The 17,502-nt window shown below is 50.2% G+C and overlaps 2 protein-coding genes across 2 annotated transcripts in view; both read right to left on the bottom strand.

Annotated features, from left to right (window-relative positions):
- kif19 (kinesin family member 19) overlaps window positions 1-7,397 on the bottom strand; it is a 35,451-nt gene extending 28,054 nt beyond the window's left edge. Inside the window, 2 exon segments of the mRNA XM_049015854.1 lie at window positions 6,313-6,393; window positions 6,958-7,397. Of these exon segments, the coding sequence (XP_048871811.1) occupies window positions 6,313-6,393; window positions 6,958-6,996 (120 nt within the window). The 5' untranslated portion in view covers window positions 6,997-7,397.
- Window positions 7,398-8,404: 1,007 nt separating this feature from the next.
- Window positions 8,405-16,852, bottom strand: dnai2b (dynein, axonemal, intermediate chain 2b). The gene is made up of 13 exons (XM_049015911.1): window positions 16,762-16,852; window positions 16,312-16,524; window positions 15,727-15,888; window positions 14,654-14,775; window positions 14,321-14,463; window positions 13,640-13,753; window positions 13,172-13,311; window positions 12,894-13,016; window positions 12,582-12,805; window positions 11,943-12,078; window positions 11,513-11,659; window positions 9,544-9,783; window positions 8,405-9,396 (listed from the first exon to the last, which is right to left on the bottom strand). The coding sequence occupies exons 2-13, from the start codon at window positions 16,492-16,494 to the stop codon at window positions 9,364-9,366; spliced, it is 1,767 nt and encodes a 588-aa protein (XP_048871868.1). The 5' UTR covers window positions 16,495-16,524; window positions 16,762-16,852; the 3' UTR covers window positions 8,405-9,363.
- Window positions 16,853-17,502: the final 650 nt, after the last annotated feature.

Below are 17,502 nucleotides of genomic sequence, written 5' to 3'. Positions count from 1 at the left end.
TACAAATATAATTGAATTGAACAGATTTTTTTCACAACTGTAATAAAAAATGCAGAGAATCTCTCTTTTAAGTGACAAAGAGGCTTAGAAGCAAAGATCCGTTGCCATAATCTTGCTAATGATTGCCCTTTACACCACAATACATTTTTATGGTATTTTCAAAAGCAATGCTATTCCAATATTTTTGAATCTTGATATTTAAAATCACCGACTGGGGGGGGCGCTGGCTCATCCTGTCGGCAAAATTTCAAACCGCCATGGTGCACCATGTTACTGTAATACGTCTTGATCCTAGTAACAACTTTAAAACTGTTCATAAACGTTTACCCATTTCACTACATTTGTGTTTGTTGCAAAACATCTGCCCTCTTCTTATCTGGTGGGATTTCTGTATGCATGTGCCAACCGCAGACATTTGCTCCCTCGGACGTGAGCGCTCTGGGACCATAACACCACGCAGAGCCATGCATGAACTGGGCTTAACACACACCAGCGTTAACATTGCTAGGTGGAGTCAATATACACGAATTACAAAGCAAACCATAAAAATGCAACCAATCAATGACACTATTTTTATTATTGATCTTTATCAGCATTATTGATCATTATCAGCATTATTGAGTAGTTGTTGCAGCCCTAAATATAAATTTCAGTTCATCGCAGTTTGCAATATTATGGCCCCGCCCACTTTTCTGCCCCTCCCTGCACACATTGACTAATAAATGCATAGCACCGCCCCTTTCAGTTCCCATCCTTTGATACATTAGCCAATTAATTGATTACCCCGCCCTTTCTGTCCCCATCCTTTGATACATTACATTAGATATTTACATATATCCTTTGATGCAATGAATGCAGAGGCCCCGCCCCTTTCTGTTGCTATAGTGTAGTAGTCCTGCCTCCGTTTGGCCATTCGTTGCAACACAACTACCTGGCTCCTCCCTATTTGCGGCACCAGCGATTCACACTTAACAACAGGAGGGTACCGAACGTTACCGTCGGGGATGATATCACCCTTTCGGCAGTGACATCATGGAGTCAGTCTTTCCATCCCCAAGCTGCGGCCATCTTGGGAGATGGCAAACCCAAGACCTGAACCGTCGACGACGTTTCCCCTTTCATGGGTTCAGCGGACGGGCTGCATACCTGATCCGCGGTGCCTAGTTTCAGATACGGTGCCCTAATGTAACCCTTCTGCCAGCCCCCACCCCTCCGGCACGTGGCGTGGTGCTAAGGGGGGTCAGCGCCATCCAGCCGCTATGGCGACGAGTGTTTCACGGCCTGCTAAATTTATGGCAGGAGCTCCGTCCCCCCCAGACAGATTCCTCATCGATCCAAAACAAAACCAAGAGTTTGTGGTTTCTGGGGGGGGCTTATCATCTTCACCCTGACTGCTCTGGGACCACTCGACGCCGTGACCCAAAGCTCTACTCACACATAAGTCACTTTTGACAAAAGCTGCTGTTAAATAAATAAACGTAAACGCTAACTGGCAGGGCTGGACGCAGCTCTAAAGAGGATGAATTTACAGCAACGGCGTCGAGGGTTTTTAACGGATATTTACACAGCTAGTATCTTAATACTGCAGCTTATTGATACAGACGGATCCTTGGCATCTCAGGTCTAGAGCAGAATCGGGTCCCTTTCGACCGAAGAACTCTGTGTTCATGCCGTACGTCAAAGTAAGTGGCGAAAAGGAAAAGCCAACAAGCTACGGCAGGGTAAAAAGTAACAATATAATATAATGATAAATATTTCATAAGTAGCAGGTGGCAGGATGAAGGATGAGTCCTCCTCTCCAGATCATCAGGCTGGTATGTGCGACACATGGTAAAGCTCTAACAGCCATTTACAGATACGTGAGGGATTTAGGTGAAAGTGTAGCATGGGGGGCCTGTATGGCCTGGTCCCTAACTGCCCCCCAGTATAACCAGCAGAGGGGACCCAAGGGGCTAGTGCCAGCCTGATTAATCCATTAGGAGTGTGGCCCCCGCCCCTGCATCAAAACAGCCTGATTGGGCGTTAATGACATGACAAGACCCACCAGTCAGGTGACAATGACACACTCGGGAGCTCTCAAGATGGCAAGTGACAATAACGGAGAGAGACAGGCCCTGAAGTGGTTTCTCCGACCCCCCTCCCCCACTCCACACCCCTCCAGGGCACCAGTCATGAGTGCTACTCCATGACGTATCACACCCCTTGAATTGCAGAGGACTGGAAGACCAGACAGTTGACTGCGGAGTGTCTAAGATGTGACTCATCATTGTACGGCTATTTGCAGTTACTCGGTATACCTTTTGGCTTCATTTATCTTTCAGCACCTACCAGGAAAAGCATATCATAAGTGTGACAGAGCCACAGGCTAAAGTGTAGCGTTTGTCTTACCCCTAAAGGTGTTTATAGGGTGCAACTCTGGGTACGTAACCGCCGCAGTAATGTTAAAACAACTCATGAATATGAAGTGTTGAGGTGGCGGTTGTACTCCATTGGGATCCGTTTGTTACGGCAGTCCTCTCCATCCCTGCTGGGGTGCAGGGCAGTTATGACTCATACCTTAATTCTCCCCCCACAGGCCCCCAAGGTCCCCTGTGGCCCCGGGCCGTGGGGTGTAAAACAGGACGGAGAACCACAAACACATTGTTATGCTTCAGTTGGCTAATTGAGTTTCGCAGGACCAGGCTTTAAAAAAATGCTGACAAAGAACCTGGCCAGGGAGAAAGGGAGAAATGGTGCATGCTGGGGGGTGCCAGAAAGTTCCATGCTTCCTGCTGTGTAAGGAGTACCAAGGAGGGGAGTTACGCAAGTCAGAGTCACAGTGTGTGGTACATTACACAGGCTGACTGCAGAGACTACAGGCATGTGTGCGAGGACACACACACACACACACACACACACACAGAAAGCCACTCCAATGAAAGCAAACATATTCAGCATTCTCAGCACACACGACTTAAACACGCCTGCCAAGCTTGGGTCACTACAAGAACACAACGTTCCCCGTACACCCAGTATACCCAGTGTTCCCAGAGTGTCGACCCTCCCCTACAGCTTCATCTACTCCCCCCCACGCAGTGCTGGGAAGCTCAGTGGTGGGTTAGGTATCACAGGCCTGGTGCTCCCACCCCCAGAACAGGTTAGCCATGGCTATCCGCACATGGACCCCCTCTCTTACCACAACAACCACGTGATGCGGACACTGCACCTTTAAAACAACCCCCCCCCCGCCAAAGCAGAGACACAGAGTGGCCTTCTAGCTCTATAGGAACAAAGACCCAGCAAAGACATATGGCCCTCCTTTATTGGCGTGCAGAGAAAAGGGGGGCCAACACAGCGCTGCACTACGCACTGTAACCCCCCCCTCACGCCATGACAGGTCGGTCCGGGTTCAGCAACTGCTGTCCAAACTGGGTGAGAGGCTTTGCAAACCCAAGGCACAATCTTATCAGGTGAAGTCCTAGGTGCAGTGGGGGGCAATGAATGAATGAAACCTTTGTGCCGTCGCCCCACGTCACTCCTCAGCAGAGCCCCCCCATTCCTTCTGTTTTTCACTCCTCCCCATTTTTATTTTGAATGAAAACCGTGCGCCCGTGTCTCGGCAGTGTCGCAGTGCTGCTATGACCTCCCCTGAGCTACCCTCCCTCCCCTTCCTTTCGCCCCCCAGCAGGTTTGACGTCCGCCCCATAGTCCTTACAGTGCACCGGAGCCAAACAAGAGGCCAGCCCTGCCCCGGGCGTCACCATGGAGACAGGGCCTGGCTACCAAGCATGTGCCATCAGCTGGCGAGCAGCTTAACGGCCTTTAACGCAGCGGGCGCCACATCCTATGGGCGGGGCTGCCGGAGCGCTGCTCCGCTCCCGTGCCGAAGAGGCCTAGCGTCATGTCCCGGATAAGCGGCCTGCCTGTCCGTCCACAGCCCTGTCACCGTGGCTACCATGCGACCAAACACAACCTGGGCCACAGTCGTTAGAAAACACTAATAACTTGTATTTACAACAGCTCACCCCAGCTTTTTCCCCAGTGGGACAGTGCGATTTAATGACCAACCCCCCCCCAAGACTCAGATGTAACTGGAGCTCATCTAAAGTTAACAGGAAACACGACAACCCCAGCGGACCCCCGGCTTCTGACCTCAGGATGCGAGACACACCCCCTGGCTTCAAGCTCTCCTCTACCCAACACCATCCGCAAACTTCTGTTTTCCGAGTCCCTGATTACTGATGGATTTCACCTGAGAATCAGAGGCTAGTTGCGATTCCAGATGGGTTTGGGAGCGCAGCTAAAATTAGAGGCAAATCGACTCTCATGGAGGCAGTGGGGAAACTCTTACCTCACGCACCCAATTAGTCCCTCTGTAATTGAATGAGCTACCGTGGGAGTTACGGCTCCAGCACAGGTCCGCTGACGGTAAAGAACTTGCCCGGAACGTGGCGGGATCGAGGCCATGTGGATCTGGAGCCACATGCCTCCTGAGAGCGGTGTGCTCGTTTATGCCCCGCCTCCTCAGGTGGGCGCCACCCAGCACCAGTATCACAGTGCCCTTGACCAGTAGGTCGTCAGTTTAAATCCCACAATCCACAGAGCGATTTCACTTAAACAAGGCCCTTAATCCATACAGGAACTGTCTGATCCTGCTTTCTCAGGAAATGTGCATGTCACTTTGGCCAAAGTGTCTTCTTAATAAATAAAATGTCATGATACTGATCTGGTTCAGTCAAGGCTGCTGCTGCTACTGGACGAGCAAAAATCTGACAGAAACACCAGCAGGAATAATTACTGCTGCAATATGTTTCTGGGTAATTTCATCCTGGTTGATGAAACATGGTAAAAATGACAGTTGGGTAAAGAGTGTAGCTCATGCTTTCGGACAGTTTCCTGACACTTTCTGCTGATACTCGTGACCTCCGAGCGTGAATACAGTGCTGTACACTAGCATGAAGATAACCAATAGGGAAGCCGCTGGTGTTGACAGGTCAGATCTCGGTAATTAGGTTAGTAATTATGATGCCAGCTGGGGGGACTCCTTCACCCAAATAAGGGCCAACGGTACGCTGAAAGACTGGGGGAGCTGTTGATGATTTAGCAGCCCGCTGTGGTGGGATGACCGGAGCAGGTGGCGGTGGCTGTAGGCCTTCTGGAACCTTCTAAGCTCATTGCCTTCCTGGGGATTTCAGCCCGCATAAAGCAGATAACCAAGATGTTCACCATATGGAAAGAGTTTCGCAAGCGAATTTGTCAGAGCGGCACTGCCATGCAGGGGGGGTTAAATGCCTCTTTGCACACTTGTGCCCACGGCGTGTGTCTTGGTGCATGAGTGAATCCATGAGGGTGGCAAAGGCAGCCAGTGTGAGCGGGATTTCGGGCAGGGAATCGGCCCCCTTCTCCCACATTACAGCTGTGTTCCACTTTCTGCTCTTAAGGCGGAAGCTGCTGTATTTAAGGCGGCGACGTCTCTATCCTCTAGCCTTTTTAAAACAATCCAGGCCCAGCGTTCTTTTGTTAAAGGACATCAAACTCCATTCCTTATCCATCCTCGATGTTTGTCCCTGTGCCTCTTCCCCCTGAGTGGCTTATGAAACGTCCTGTGATGGTTGCCATGACAGTTTCTAAGGGCCCGTTTGTTGACATCGTGAATATAGCTGCAAATTTGCTCATTGGCAGCCAGGACCATTCGCCTGGTAACCGGTTAAAAAATAACCAGCCAGCTGCCGGTGTTTGTCAGGAACGCGCTGGGCCTCCGGTTTACAGTCCACGCAACGTGCAGTAAAACCTCCCTTCCAGTTAAACATGCCACGACGTGGGGACCAGTCCTTCCACGGACCTCTCTGGTCCCCCTGCTGGCTGTAAAGTGGATTACCTCCAGCATCATCAGCCTCAGCATCATCATCCTCAGCATCATCACACGCGGTCGCCTCACGGTCTGTTACTCTGGGATCTAAGTGAGCCACCTGTGTGATGAACTTCAGCACCCTCCGCCCCGGGACAGCCTTACATAAGCCTATCAGAGGCCCTCCCAAAAATCCTGGATCTACAGAAGCCAATAACACGTTAATGCGATTGCCCAGGACAGGCCCAAAGCCAGAAAGAAATTTTACAGGAAATCTGGCAACCCTACTGACCCCTCTCAGCACCTGGCTACTTGCGTGACTGGTAACAAACACATTTCGGGGGGGGGGGAGGGTTCAAATCCAGCATTTTAATATGTGGCTACATGTGTGACACAGGAACTGAGTGACCGCCACCCTGGAAAATATGGTACCCCTGGCCCATGAGATCCCCCCCAGCAGAGGACAGGGTATGGGAATCGCTCACCTGGTCGTCCACCCGATGGGCCACGATGGTGGTGGACTCCTCCATCTCCACTTCGCTAAGGGGTCGGATTCGCAGGGCAACCTTGTCATGGGGGGGGGAAGAGCAGCAGTCAGACATGCAGCACCCCGCACAGTACCCAGGGGGCGCCGCAGAGTCTGAACACGATATTCAGGCTCTTATCAAACGGCGCTTCGGACCTTCTAATAACAGCAGAGGGCGGCTACTGTTTAAAACATCGTCCAAGCCTTGATTTTAATATATTACACCACTGCACATTATATATAATTCGGGGCCGGCAGGTGACTGCGCCCTAACCAAAGCGGGACGGACTTTCCTCACTCTGCACGCAGTTTGTCAGCCTGTATTAATGGGGGGGGTAAGTTACTGCTCCGCAAAATGCCCCAGTGCAGCGCTGAAGCACACTGAATACCTGAAGATGGTATTTAATGGGGTTTCTGATTGAAATATATGCATGTATTAGTAATGCATATTAGTAGTGTTTTTACTGTTCATATCCTCGTTATATTACAATTCATAAGAGGTTCCGAAACAAAATACCGTTTCCCTGCTATTCTCCCATATTGGTTTTTTATGGCAGCTCAACATTTAATGTCTGTATTTTAAAAAAGACCGAAATTGCACTACCGTTAGCTGCTGCTCCTTTGACTCCCCGGCGTCCTTCATGACTCCCGCTGGCTCGCGCTGCTCTCGTTGGGGGGTCGCGGTCCTCCTCGCCCATCAATGCCCCCGCAGAGGACCGGCGCACCGTCCGGCGGGTTCACCTGCGCTGGCGCTTGGCTGCCCGTAAGATACAGCGGCAGTGCGGCTCCCGATCGAGCCTAAAGCACCGCAGGGTCCGCTTAGATGGTCCCGTAGAACCCAGTGACGCTCAGGATGTTTTCAAAGCCCACGGAGCCGCATGTTGTGTCGGGCTTCTCCCCGCGTCCCGTGCGCCGCCCGACCTAGGTGAAGCTGCGGTATATGACGGCGAGCTCTCAGTCCCCTCCCGAGCGCCTCTCGGCTGCTCCCCCCGGCTCCCCTTGGAGATCTGCAGCCAGGCGTACACAATGACACGCTTGGTGTAGGAGGGGAGACGGACGCGGGAGCTTCGGGGGACCGCTACGCCACCTGCTGGCAGGCAGAGGCACTGCATCCGGCGGGGTCCCCAAGGGGCGCATGCGGAGCTCCGCGTGGCGCTTATGCTGCCTGCCATGCAGGTGAAAAGCTTATTCGTCAAGATGTGCATCTGTACGTGCAAATATATTTGCTTCTTTCGTTCATATTTAGAAAGTCTACTTTAAATTCATATCGCTCAACAAAAAGTGGAGTAATTGTTGGTAGGAAAGGAAGTTTGTTGTCTGAAAAGAAACAATCGGTGCGGATACTTTGCACGGGGGCCATTGTCAGTGTCCCAGAATCCGACCTGTCGAGCCGGTAATGCAGCAGCGTGACGCGCAATGCACGCTGTGCGCGCGGCACGTCCGCAGCCACAACTGTCCTTATTACTGTGCCACCAGGTACACCACGAGGCAGCATGACTGGCATGACTGAAAAGCTCCATAGATTTATTGTTTTCTGCATTCGTAAAAGCACCTCAGATTCGGGAGTGGTTAGGTAGAAGTTTAAAAACCTTCCTCCTATAGCATGCCATTTGGTATGGTCCATGTTGAAGGTGTTAATGCTGTTTTTTGCATGTACCCTGAAGATTATGAGGCTTTGCTGTGTTCAAGAATGAACAAATAAAAAGTTGTAAGAGATACCTTCTGTATCTTTTATGTGTTGCCTTCACCTGGCCCAACAAACTTATCCAACCTGTTATGGGGCCAGTCACATGACTCTCTGTGTAACCCCCACCCCCACAGCTGTGGAACGATCCAAACTGTGTAAGTGCTTCTGCTCACCAGGAGGATCAGTTAGTAGCAGGTGTGTGTTATCAGTGAAGCCTTTATCCCTATACTGTGTAAACTGTGCTGTAAAGAGGCCTTTGTCTGCCTGACCTCGCAATGCATTGTGGGGGATGCAATCATTTCAATTAAGATAAGATGTAAGACAATAAGGGAGATGCATAATTCAAAGACAACCCATGTCACATGTCTATAAATAAACACACAGTTTAGACAGTTCAGGGAAACTTTTACAACTGCAAGTCATTTTGCAATGAATAGGCAAACAATCTCATGACAACAGGTCTACTAATAGACATTTCATTGTTGCGTATAAGACAGCTTTGTAGCGCACACACGCATATAACGTAGCTCATTAGCGGGTACTCGCCTCCGAGAGCGTAAGTTACAGTGCCCTGTATACGTCAGTGACCTCTGCGCAGCACTGGGCAGCTCTCCATCATGGGGAGAAAGAATCACGTCACAGGGCGCTGACTGCACGCCGTGAACAGGCGGCGTATCGATGTCTCGCAGGCCTTGGGCGTCTTTGGCCCGTGACGGCTCCGGGAGTTATATATGGTTACGGCTAATCCTGTTGTGGCTAATCGTTAGGGGAAATTTTCGGTGCGTCCCAGCTGATTTAAATTTTTAAAACATTAGTACCGTAATCGAGTTTCAGTCCTGTATTAAACTCTGTGGTGAACCAGGTTAATAGCCAGAAAAATATCTTGGGGCCCCCATTAGTCGATCTTACCAACTGGGGGGGGACGGCCCTGTCAGTATATTTCGCTAACTGAGGGGCTCGGTAGATTTCACCGAAAGCAAATTTCAAGGAGGGTTCAGACTTGTAATTTGAGTTAAACAAATTTCAGGGGAAGAACAGACCTGTAATGTAACTGTGTGGCTACATGCCTGCTATGTGCTGCTTTCATAGTCATTTTTCTCCTTCTTTTCTACCCATAATCCCTGTTGCCCTCGATGGAGGTGAGAGCGCGAATCAGAGGCGAGGTCACAGAGGAGAGAAATGCCCTTTGGTTTCAGACACAGTTCCCGCGTCCCTGTTCAGCTCACCCTGGTGTATGATTCATGTGTCGCCTCTTTACATTAAATAAACACTTGTACTGCTCCCTGATGACTTGATGGTGTGGCAGTCTCATGCTGCACATCCTCAGAGGTGCTTCTCGTCACAGACATCCTTCTCCTGGAGAGGAAGACACCGCAAATTAGACAGGATGCCGTGGGACAGTCCAGGTGGTAGTGGGCCTGAGCGCACAGCTCAGTTATTACGTAAGCTACGTGCCCCTCCCGGAAACGCAGGTTATATTCGGCGGCCATGCTTCTGACTGACCTCTCCCTCTCCGACCTGCTCCTGCCCCGCCTCCAGTTCCCTCTTCTTCAGCTCCGCCCCCACAATCTCGAAGAACTCCCTCTCTGCGCGGGCCAGCAGCTGCTCGGTGCTCTCTTCCCCGGCGTCGGCATCCCGGCCTTCGTCCTCCTTGCTCTGCTCCGAGCGGCTCCGCTCCTTTACCCGCATCTCCCTCTGCCGAGCCTCCAGGATCTTCTCCCGCTTGGTCTCGCGCTCGAACATCTGCAGGTGTCAGTGCTTAAGCTCAGCTGCTGTACTGTACCCAAGAGTGACGTAACATACACCTTTGCCTTTAGTAACATTTCAAACTGTATCAGGGTTGAAATTTTCGAGTATTTATTATCCTTCAGTTTTAAATTAATCAAAGTAAATTACATACATTACATTGCCAAAAATATTGGGACACCCCTCCAAATCACTGAATTCAGGTGTTCCAATCACTTCCATAGCCAAAGGTGTATAAAACCAAGCACATAGGCATAGAGTCTGCTTCTACAAATATTTGTGAAAGAATGGGTCGCTCTCAGGAGCTCAGTGAATTCAAGGGTGGTACCGTGATTGGATGCCACCTGTGCAATAAGTCTATTTGTGAAAATTTCTCACTACCAAATGTTCCACACTCAACTCTTAGTGGTATTACAACAAAGTGGAAGAAATTGGGAATAACAGCAACAGGCCATGTAAAATAACAGAGCGGGGACAACGCATGCTGAGGCACAGTGTGCAGAATCGCCAACTGTCTGCAGAGTCAATAGCTACAGACCTCCAAACTTCGTGCGGCCTTCAGATTAGCTGAAGAACAGTGCGTAGAGAACTTCATGGAATGGGTTTCCATGGCCGAGCAGCTGCATCCAAGCCTTACATCACCAAGTGCAATGCAAAGTGCCGGATGCAGTGGTGTAAAGCACACTGCCACTGGACTGTAGAGGAGTGTAGACGTGTTCTGTGGAGTGACGAATCACGCTTCTCTGTCTGGTAAACCGATGGATGAGTCTGTGTTTGGCGGTTGCCAGGAGAACGTTACTTGCCAGACTGCAAGTGTGAAGTTTGGTGGAGGGGGGATTATGGTGTGGGGTTGTTTTTCAGGGGTTGGGCTTGGCTTTTAATGCTGCAGCCATTTTGGACAACTTAATACTTTATGAGAACAATTTGGGGATGGCCCCTTCCTGTTCCAACACGACTGAGCGCCGGTGCACAAAGCAAGGTCCATAAGGACATGGATGAGTGAGTCTGGTGTGGAGGAACTTGATTGGCCTGCAGAGAGCCCTGACCTCAACCCGACAGAACACCTTTGGGATGAATTAGAGCGGAGACTGCGAGCCAGGCCTTCTCGTCCCACATCAGTGCCTGACCTCACAAAGGCTCTCCTGGATGAATGGTCAAACATTCCCACAAACACACTCCTTAGCTTGTGGACAGCCTTCCCAGGAGAGCTTAAGCTGTTATAGTTGCAAAGGGTGGGCCAACTCCATATTAAAGCCTGTGTATTAAGAATGGGAGGGATGTCATTAAAGTTCACATGTGTGTAAAGGCAGGCGTCCTAATACCTTTGTCAATATAGTGTATATTTATAATGTATATCATGTAATTAGACCAAAGTTAACTTCCCTGAATACATAATTATATGGCAGACATGTTTATCAAAAGCAGGGTCAGCCCATCCCTGGAGAAGTTGGGGGCTAAGGGCCTCACTCACAAGCCCAATAGTGAATACCCTTTTGCCGACCCTGGGATTTGAACCAGCAACCTTCTGATTACAGAAACAACATCCTAACCCGCTGAGCCACATGCCAGCATGGAGCGGGGATGTTCCCTGTAAGGAGTTCCTCATTCTGACCACACATTTTCCTGGACAACTGGAATGCTCTCCCCTTACTCATGCCGCCCCAAACCCCATCTTGATCCAGCGTGACCCCCCCCAGCCACCCAGGCAGCCCGAGGGGCACCTCACCGCGGTGGCCAGGGCCTTCTCATTCCTCTGCATGGTGCTCAGGTCCGGAGAGACCTCCAGCAGCGTGGCCGTGCCCAACTGGGATCCACAGGCCAGCAGGGCCCCATTGTCCTGGACCCGCAGGCTGAAGAGGCCCTCGTCACTCACCTGCACGAGAGTGTGAGACACATATGCACACAGAGACACACACACGCAGGCACACACACACAGGCATACACACACACACACACACACACAGGCATACACACACACACAGGGACACGCACACACACACACACATACACACACACAGGCAGACACGCACACACACACGCACATGGATCAGAGTCATACACTGTAATCACTGCTACATTACTAGACGGCCATGGGGGTGGGATTCAGAGGACCCTATAACAACACTGGGGGGGCCACGAGGGGGGTGGGCTCAGACCTTCAGGCTGAGTGTGGGGTCATTCTGCTTGAAGAGGTAATCCCACACATCCAGGGTGCCGTCCATCTTCACGGTGAAGAAGACAGAGGGCCTGACCGGGCTCCAGCAGCCGTCCATCAGATAGGACGCGTGGTACCTGCAGCGGACGGCAGTGACACTGTCCCTGTCAGTGCGTCTGATGTGCCTCTAACCGCTGACAATGCGCCTGCATCATACCATACACCTCCTTAATAAAGCAGGCCTTTGCTTCGGTAGACCCGCAGCCAGAAATAAATTACATGTGCTGTCTAGCATTGTTGCCCCTCAGTAACACTTGCTGACCGATTTGGGGGGGGGATTGGGGGTTCAAACTAATTTGGGGGGAGGGCGTTAAACCCATAATTAAACTAAGTAGCTACATGCCCAGACTACATAACACAAGTCCTAACTTAGGCCTGACCTTGTCAACATAATACAGGTCCTTACTTAAGCCTAACTTAGTCTGCATAATGCAGGTCCTTACTCAGACCTAACTTAGTCTGCATAACGTAGGTTGTTAAATAACCCTTAATAAGTCCACATCATACAGGCTCCTACTTAGCTCTAATCAATTAGACACAATACAGGCCCCTGCTTAGACTACATAATGTGGGCCCTTACTTAGTCCACATGATGGACGATTCTTTGATGTCCTCAGACCAGATGCGTGCTGTCCAGTCCGCCACAGTCAGGAAGTTCTTGGGGAAGAAGGGGTTTCTTTGCAGGGCATAGATGGGACCGTGGTGGCCACTGTAGGTGCAAACAATCTTCTCTGCTGGGGTCTTGGCTTTGCGGTTGCAGGACACCACCAGTCCCTGCTCCGTCCCTACCATGAACTTCGTTGGCTAAGCGTGTTGGAAGCATAGAGGAGTCAGATCCCAAAAATTTGTGAGAATACCGTGGTTACCATGTGGTAACGGTGATGGGCCCCACCATGGTGGTCTCAAACTCCAGGGAGATGGCACCCAGCGCGTTGTCCAAGTTGCCCTTTCTGCTGAGATCCAGCACCAGCCTCTCGGTGGGCTCGCTCATCTTCCGGATGTCCCACCACAGCACCTGTGCGGAGATGGTGGACAAAAACCCTTCAGCTGGCTCGAACCCCAAACCCCGGGCTGAAAGATTAAGCAGACCACTCCTGAATCCGGCCGTGAGCACAGGAGCATCATCTCCCAACACGACGGCGGCCAGGCATAAGCGATGATGACCCTCACCTGGCCGTCGGTGGAGGCGGAGAAGGTGTCAGTGCCAGTCTTCGACTGCAGCCAGATGGCCTTATACACGGGGTCCCTGTGACCATGCTCGATTGCTGAGGTCTCCACCGGCTGGCTCCCTTTACGGGTATCCCAGTAGCCTGTGTAGTAGCCAAACAACCCAGTTAGGATTAAAGGATAAATTATCCCTACAAGGCAGCATAAATGTCATCAGCAAATCAATAATCTCATGCATTCAACATAATCTCAACATAAAGCGTAGAAGACAAAATCTGAATCTGCTTTTATGTTACACTGTCAAACATGTAGTTGAAGATCTCTGCAGTCACCAGCGACAACAAAATGTGCACCGATCCATGGGCTCCATAAGCCCCAAATGAACACAGACAGTTCCATTCATGGCACTGCTAAAGCGAGCTTGCAGAACACCATGGCTGATTTCCGGTACTTTCTGAACAAGCGTCCCACCTATCTGCCCGTTGTAGCTGCCTCCAAGCAGGATGTGGGAGTCTTTGGGATTATACTCCAGGCAGACAAGCGGGGACGCCGGTTTCAGGGTCATCTCAGGACAGCTGGGATTCTCTGCGGTTGGGACAGAGAGATAAGGGTCTGATCCCGATGGTTGTTAGATAGTGAACCTGTGACCAAAAAGCTGAGGTTCTGCTGTTGAAACCTTAATTTAAAATGTGTCTGCAAGTAAAATGTATTTGTTTTGATCCAAAGTAGCCTACAGTTTCACCACAATTTTTTTCCTGGATCGAGCAGGATAAGTATCCTGCTGAAAGGAACAACAGCAGGGTTTCCCTGCAACTTGAACCCCAACCAGATTATGACACCATATCCTTCACTACTCGATATCAGCTAGTAAATAATAATATTAGTCAGTGATTATTAGTGATGGTGAAAATGGCGCTTCATGAACCATTTGCTGTATTTGCTGAGCCCACTAGATGGTGCTCTTGGTTTGCGTTTGGGCATGCTTTGTATCCTTTTTTTCTAGAACAAATGGGGTCAAAAAATACAACAAATGATTCATGAAGCGTCATTTTGCCCATCACTAGGGATTATTCTGACAGACCAGACCGAAAGACATCCCTTTCCTGGCACCGGGTCAGTCAAAGCGGGAACATATTGCTGGTTCAGCCTCACCGATGTCCCATATGTAGGAGTCAAAGCTCATGTTCTTGGCAGCCCGCTGGAACTCCAGGCAGGAGTAGGCGATGGCCAGCTTGCGGCTGCCGTCTGGGTGCCAGGATAGGCTGGTGGCTGTGCGCTTCACCTCGTTGGGGTCCCTGTAGAGGAATACCCACAGGGTGTGCAGTGGATATAGGGTTTGAGTGAGATGGGCTTGTATTCAACCCCTAGTTGGATCAGATCCCAGAGGTGCTGCCCATGCCATTGTATGAAGGCTGTTATGTGTTGGCGTAAAATCACAGCATATAGAAGATGCTTGGGTTAAAACGGAAAGTAAAGTAATTGCACCTGAAGACATTAATGGTCTTGGCTGAGGGACGCTCCCTGGAGTCCACCATCTCCTCTTCATCCTCAAAGTATTCCTGGTAGATGTCGATGGCGTTGTTCTGCTTAATGCAATGCTCCATGAGCTGTGTGAGGGAGGTGGGGAGGTCATGACTCAGGGTCATGCAAGGAGCTGATTCGCAGAATCAGTGGAAGATGTACGTCTCTGGGTTTCTCACGTTTCTCGCATGTTCTCTCAATAATCACATCATCTAGGTGCAATCTTTCCACCCAGGGACAATTCCCCTCTTCTTGTGTCTGGACATTCCTCTTCATTGTCTGTCTGCTATATACCAGTACATGCAGTACAGTCAACAACAGTGCTTGTTGTTGTGCTACTTCAGGTTGCTGGTCTGTTCTGCGTCTGTAATATCTGCACATTGCTCTTAGTGGTGTTTCCCATATACTTTGCAGTCATTTGCACATGAAATTCATTACTTGTTTTAAAACGTCTTTGCACTGTTTTCTTGCAAAGAAAACTTTGTGTCGAATGAGCAGTTGCTAGAGGAGTCCTGAATGAGGCACATTATCTGCACATTGAGGGAGCGTCAGTTACGGCACTATGGCCATGTGGCGCGTTTCCCTGAGGGTGATCCGGCTCGCAGGATCGTCCATGCTGAGGACCCAAGTGGCTGGACCAGGTGGGACGCCCACGTAACACCTGGCTGCGGTAGGTGGGACTGAACCGTGTATCTACCTTGGGGAATCGCCGGTCGGGATCCTGAGGAGTTTCGCTGTGTGGTGGGGGCAGCTACATGCTTGCTCCCCAAAATGACCTGACCTGACTGTTTTCTGTAAATTCTATTGTGTTCTTTAATTTTGTAGAGTGAAGTGTTTCTGCTCAAGTTTCTATAATATTGTCCGGTGTTTCATTTTTGGCAGTGAACTGCAACCAGCTCTTGTATGTTTATACATAATGGCGTTGAAGTGTTTTGGGCTGTACAGGGCAGTGAAGGACAAAGTAAGGTTTCATGAACCATTTGCTATATTTTCTGCATAAAACCCCGACCGCTCCATCTTCTCTGCTTGGTACTCACAGTTCCCAGCTGCATAACAGTGTTGAGATAGTTCTCGTCCTTCTCCACCTTCTTCCGGAAGCGAATGGTCTGCTCCATTTCCTGGGGGTTGATGTCCTTGGGCCAGCCCCCCTCCACATGGTTTATCCCGCGAGCTTCTGACTCAAAGCGCTCCGTGTTCACCTGAAAAAGCATGTAGATATTACATTTATCATGATCATTGTTTATCATCTATCCATCCATCCGTTTTCCTACCCGCTTATCTTGCTGGGTCTCGGGGGGTCTGGAGCCTATCCCAGAAGCAATAGGCATGAGGCATATTACTTTTATGTTAAATATATGTATGTGTGTGTATGGGGGGGGGGTGAATATTCTTTAGGTACTTTGAAAAGCGTTTTAAGTGTTTTTCAAAAGCCCTCGTCTGACAGTACAACAGAAATTTCCCCTACGCGGATTTAAATTTCATACTTTTACACCACCAGACCAACTTCTTACCCATGACGCTAATGGAAGAAGACAGACTAAAAGAAAAGGAAGAAAAGGATAAAGACGTTGTGTGAAACATGCAGGGCGAAGTTGGTGCCTCTTCGCTTCGTTCTGCCCGACCTCGTGCTCCGACATCTCCTGCGCGCCCTGCGCGGCCACGTCGCAGGGGTCCCTGCGAATGAAGTCGGCCGCCAGCGCCGGGTCCGGCAGCACGTCCACATGCAGCTCGGCCGGCCGGTCTGAGAAGTTACAGGGACGGCCGAAGTGGCAGCGCCTCCTAGCGTACACGTACACGATCTCCATGGCGACGGCCGCAGCGTCACGCGCCCCGGGCTTAAGACAAAAGCAAGAAAGATACAAGTATTGAGAATGACATGACATAAAGGCAGCAGTGCAACAATGATCTGCCACACACAAACAAGTGCTTTCATCTTATAATCGATAATATCTTATCTTATAATCGAAGCACCATCGACACCTGGATTGTAAACGCCAGTGGCGGTATAGGTCGGACGACGAGCAGAAAGTTTAGGGTCCAAACGGAAAAGCACGTAAAGCTTGAATTCTTACCTTTCGCAAGTTATGATTTATTAGGTATCACGCTAAACCCAGTCCTGAGGTGCACGCAAGCGCCGACAGCGGTTTACTGTATCCTAGCAACAACGCACAGTACGTGATGCCATAAGGCGCGTGCTACGCAGCGCACGCTGAATCCGTCGGGCGCTGCGGACTTTATAGTCAGGCTCGCTATTTAATCCAGAGATGTTGATAGTAATGAATTGTATATTATTTTCTTCTGTAGAATTTCATGCACCTCAGTACACTGGCATTTTGTCTTAGACGGCGATATATTGCCTGACCAGTACTGATGTATGAACGCCGCGAAACGCCAAACGCCAGGCAGAGAACCTGCGATAGCAAATACGCTCACGTACGATTAGACCCACGCGCTCGCAAAAACCAGCCAACCCCTCCAGGAAGTTTGCCTTTAGTAACATCCATCCATCCATTTTCCAAACCGCGTATCCTACTACTGGGTCGCGGGCGGTCCAGAGCCTATCGCGGAAGCAATGGGCACGAGGCAGGGAGCAACTCAGGATGGGGGGGCAGCCCATCGCAGGGCACACTCGCACACCATTCACTCACACATGCACATTGCCCGTAGGTGCCCAAAGTTGGCAGCCCTGTGTACAGTGTGCATAACTAAGCACCATCATGTTATGTCTTTCCACTATAAATTCACAACTCGACTTAGTAAAACTGACCGTGTGAGCGGACTGGTATTGGTAGGTTCTTTAATTAAGTTCCTTA

The sequence above is a fragment of the Brienomyrus brachyistius genome, chromosome 5, assembly GCF_023856365.1.
Source record: "Brienomyrus brachyistius isolate T26 chromosome 5, BBRACH_0.4, whole genome shotgun sequence".
NCBI lineage: Eukaryota > Metazoa > Chordata > Actinopteri > Osteoglossiformes > Mormyridae > Brienomyrus > Brienomyrus brachyistius.
Note: the sequence above shows the minus strand (reverse complement) of the source record. Positions and strands in the feature narration are given on the sequence as shown.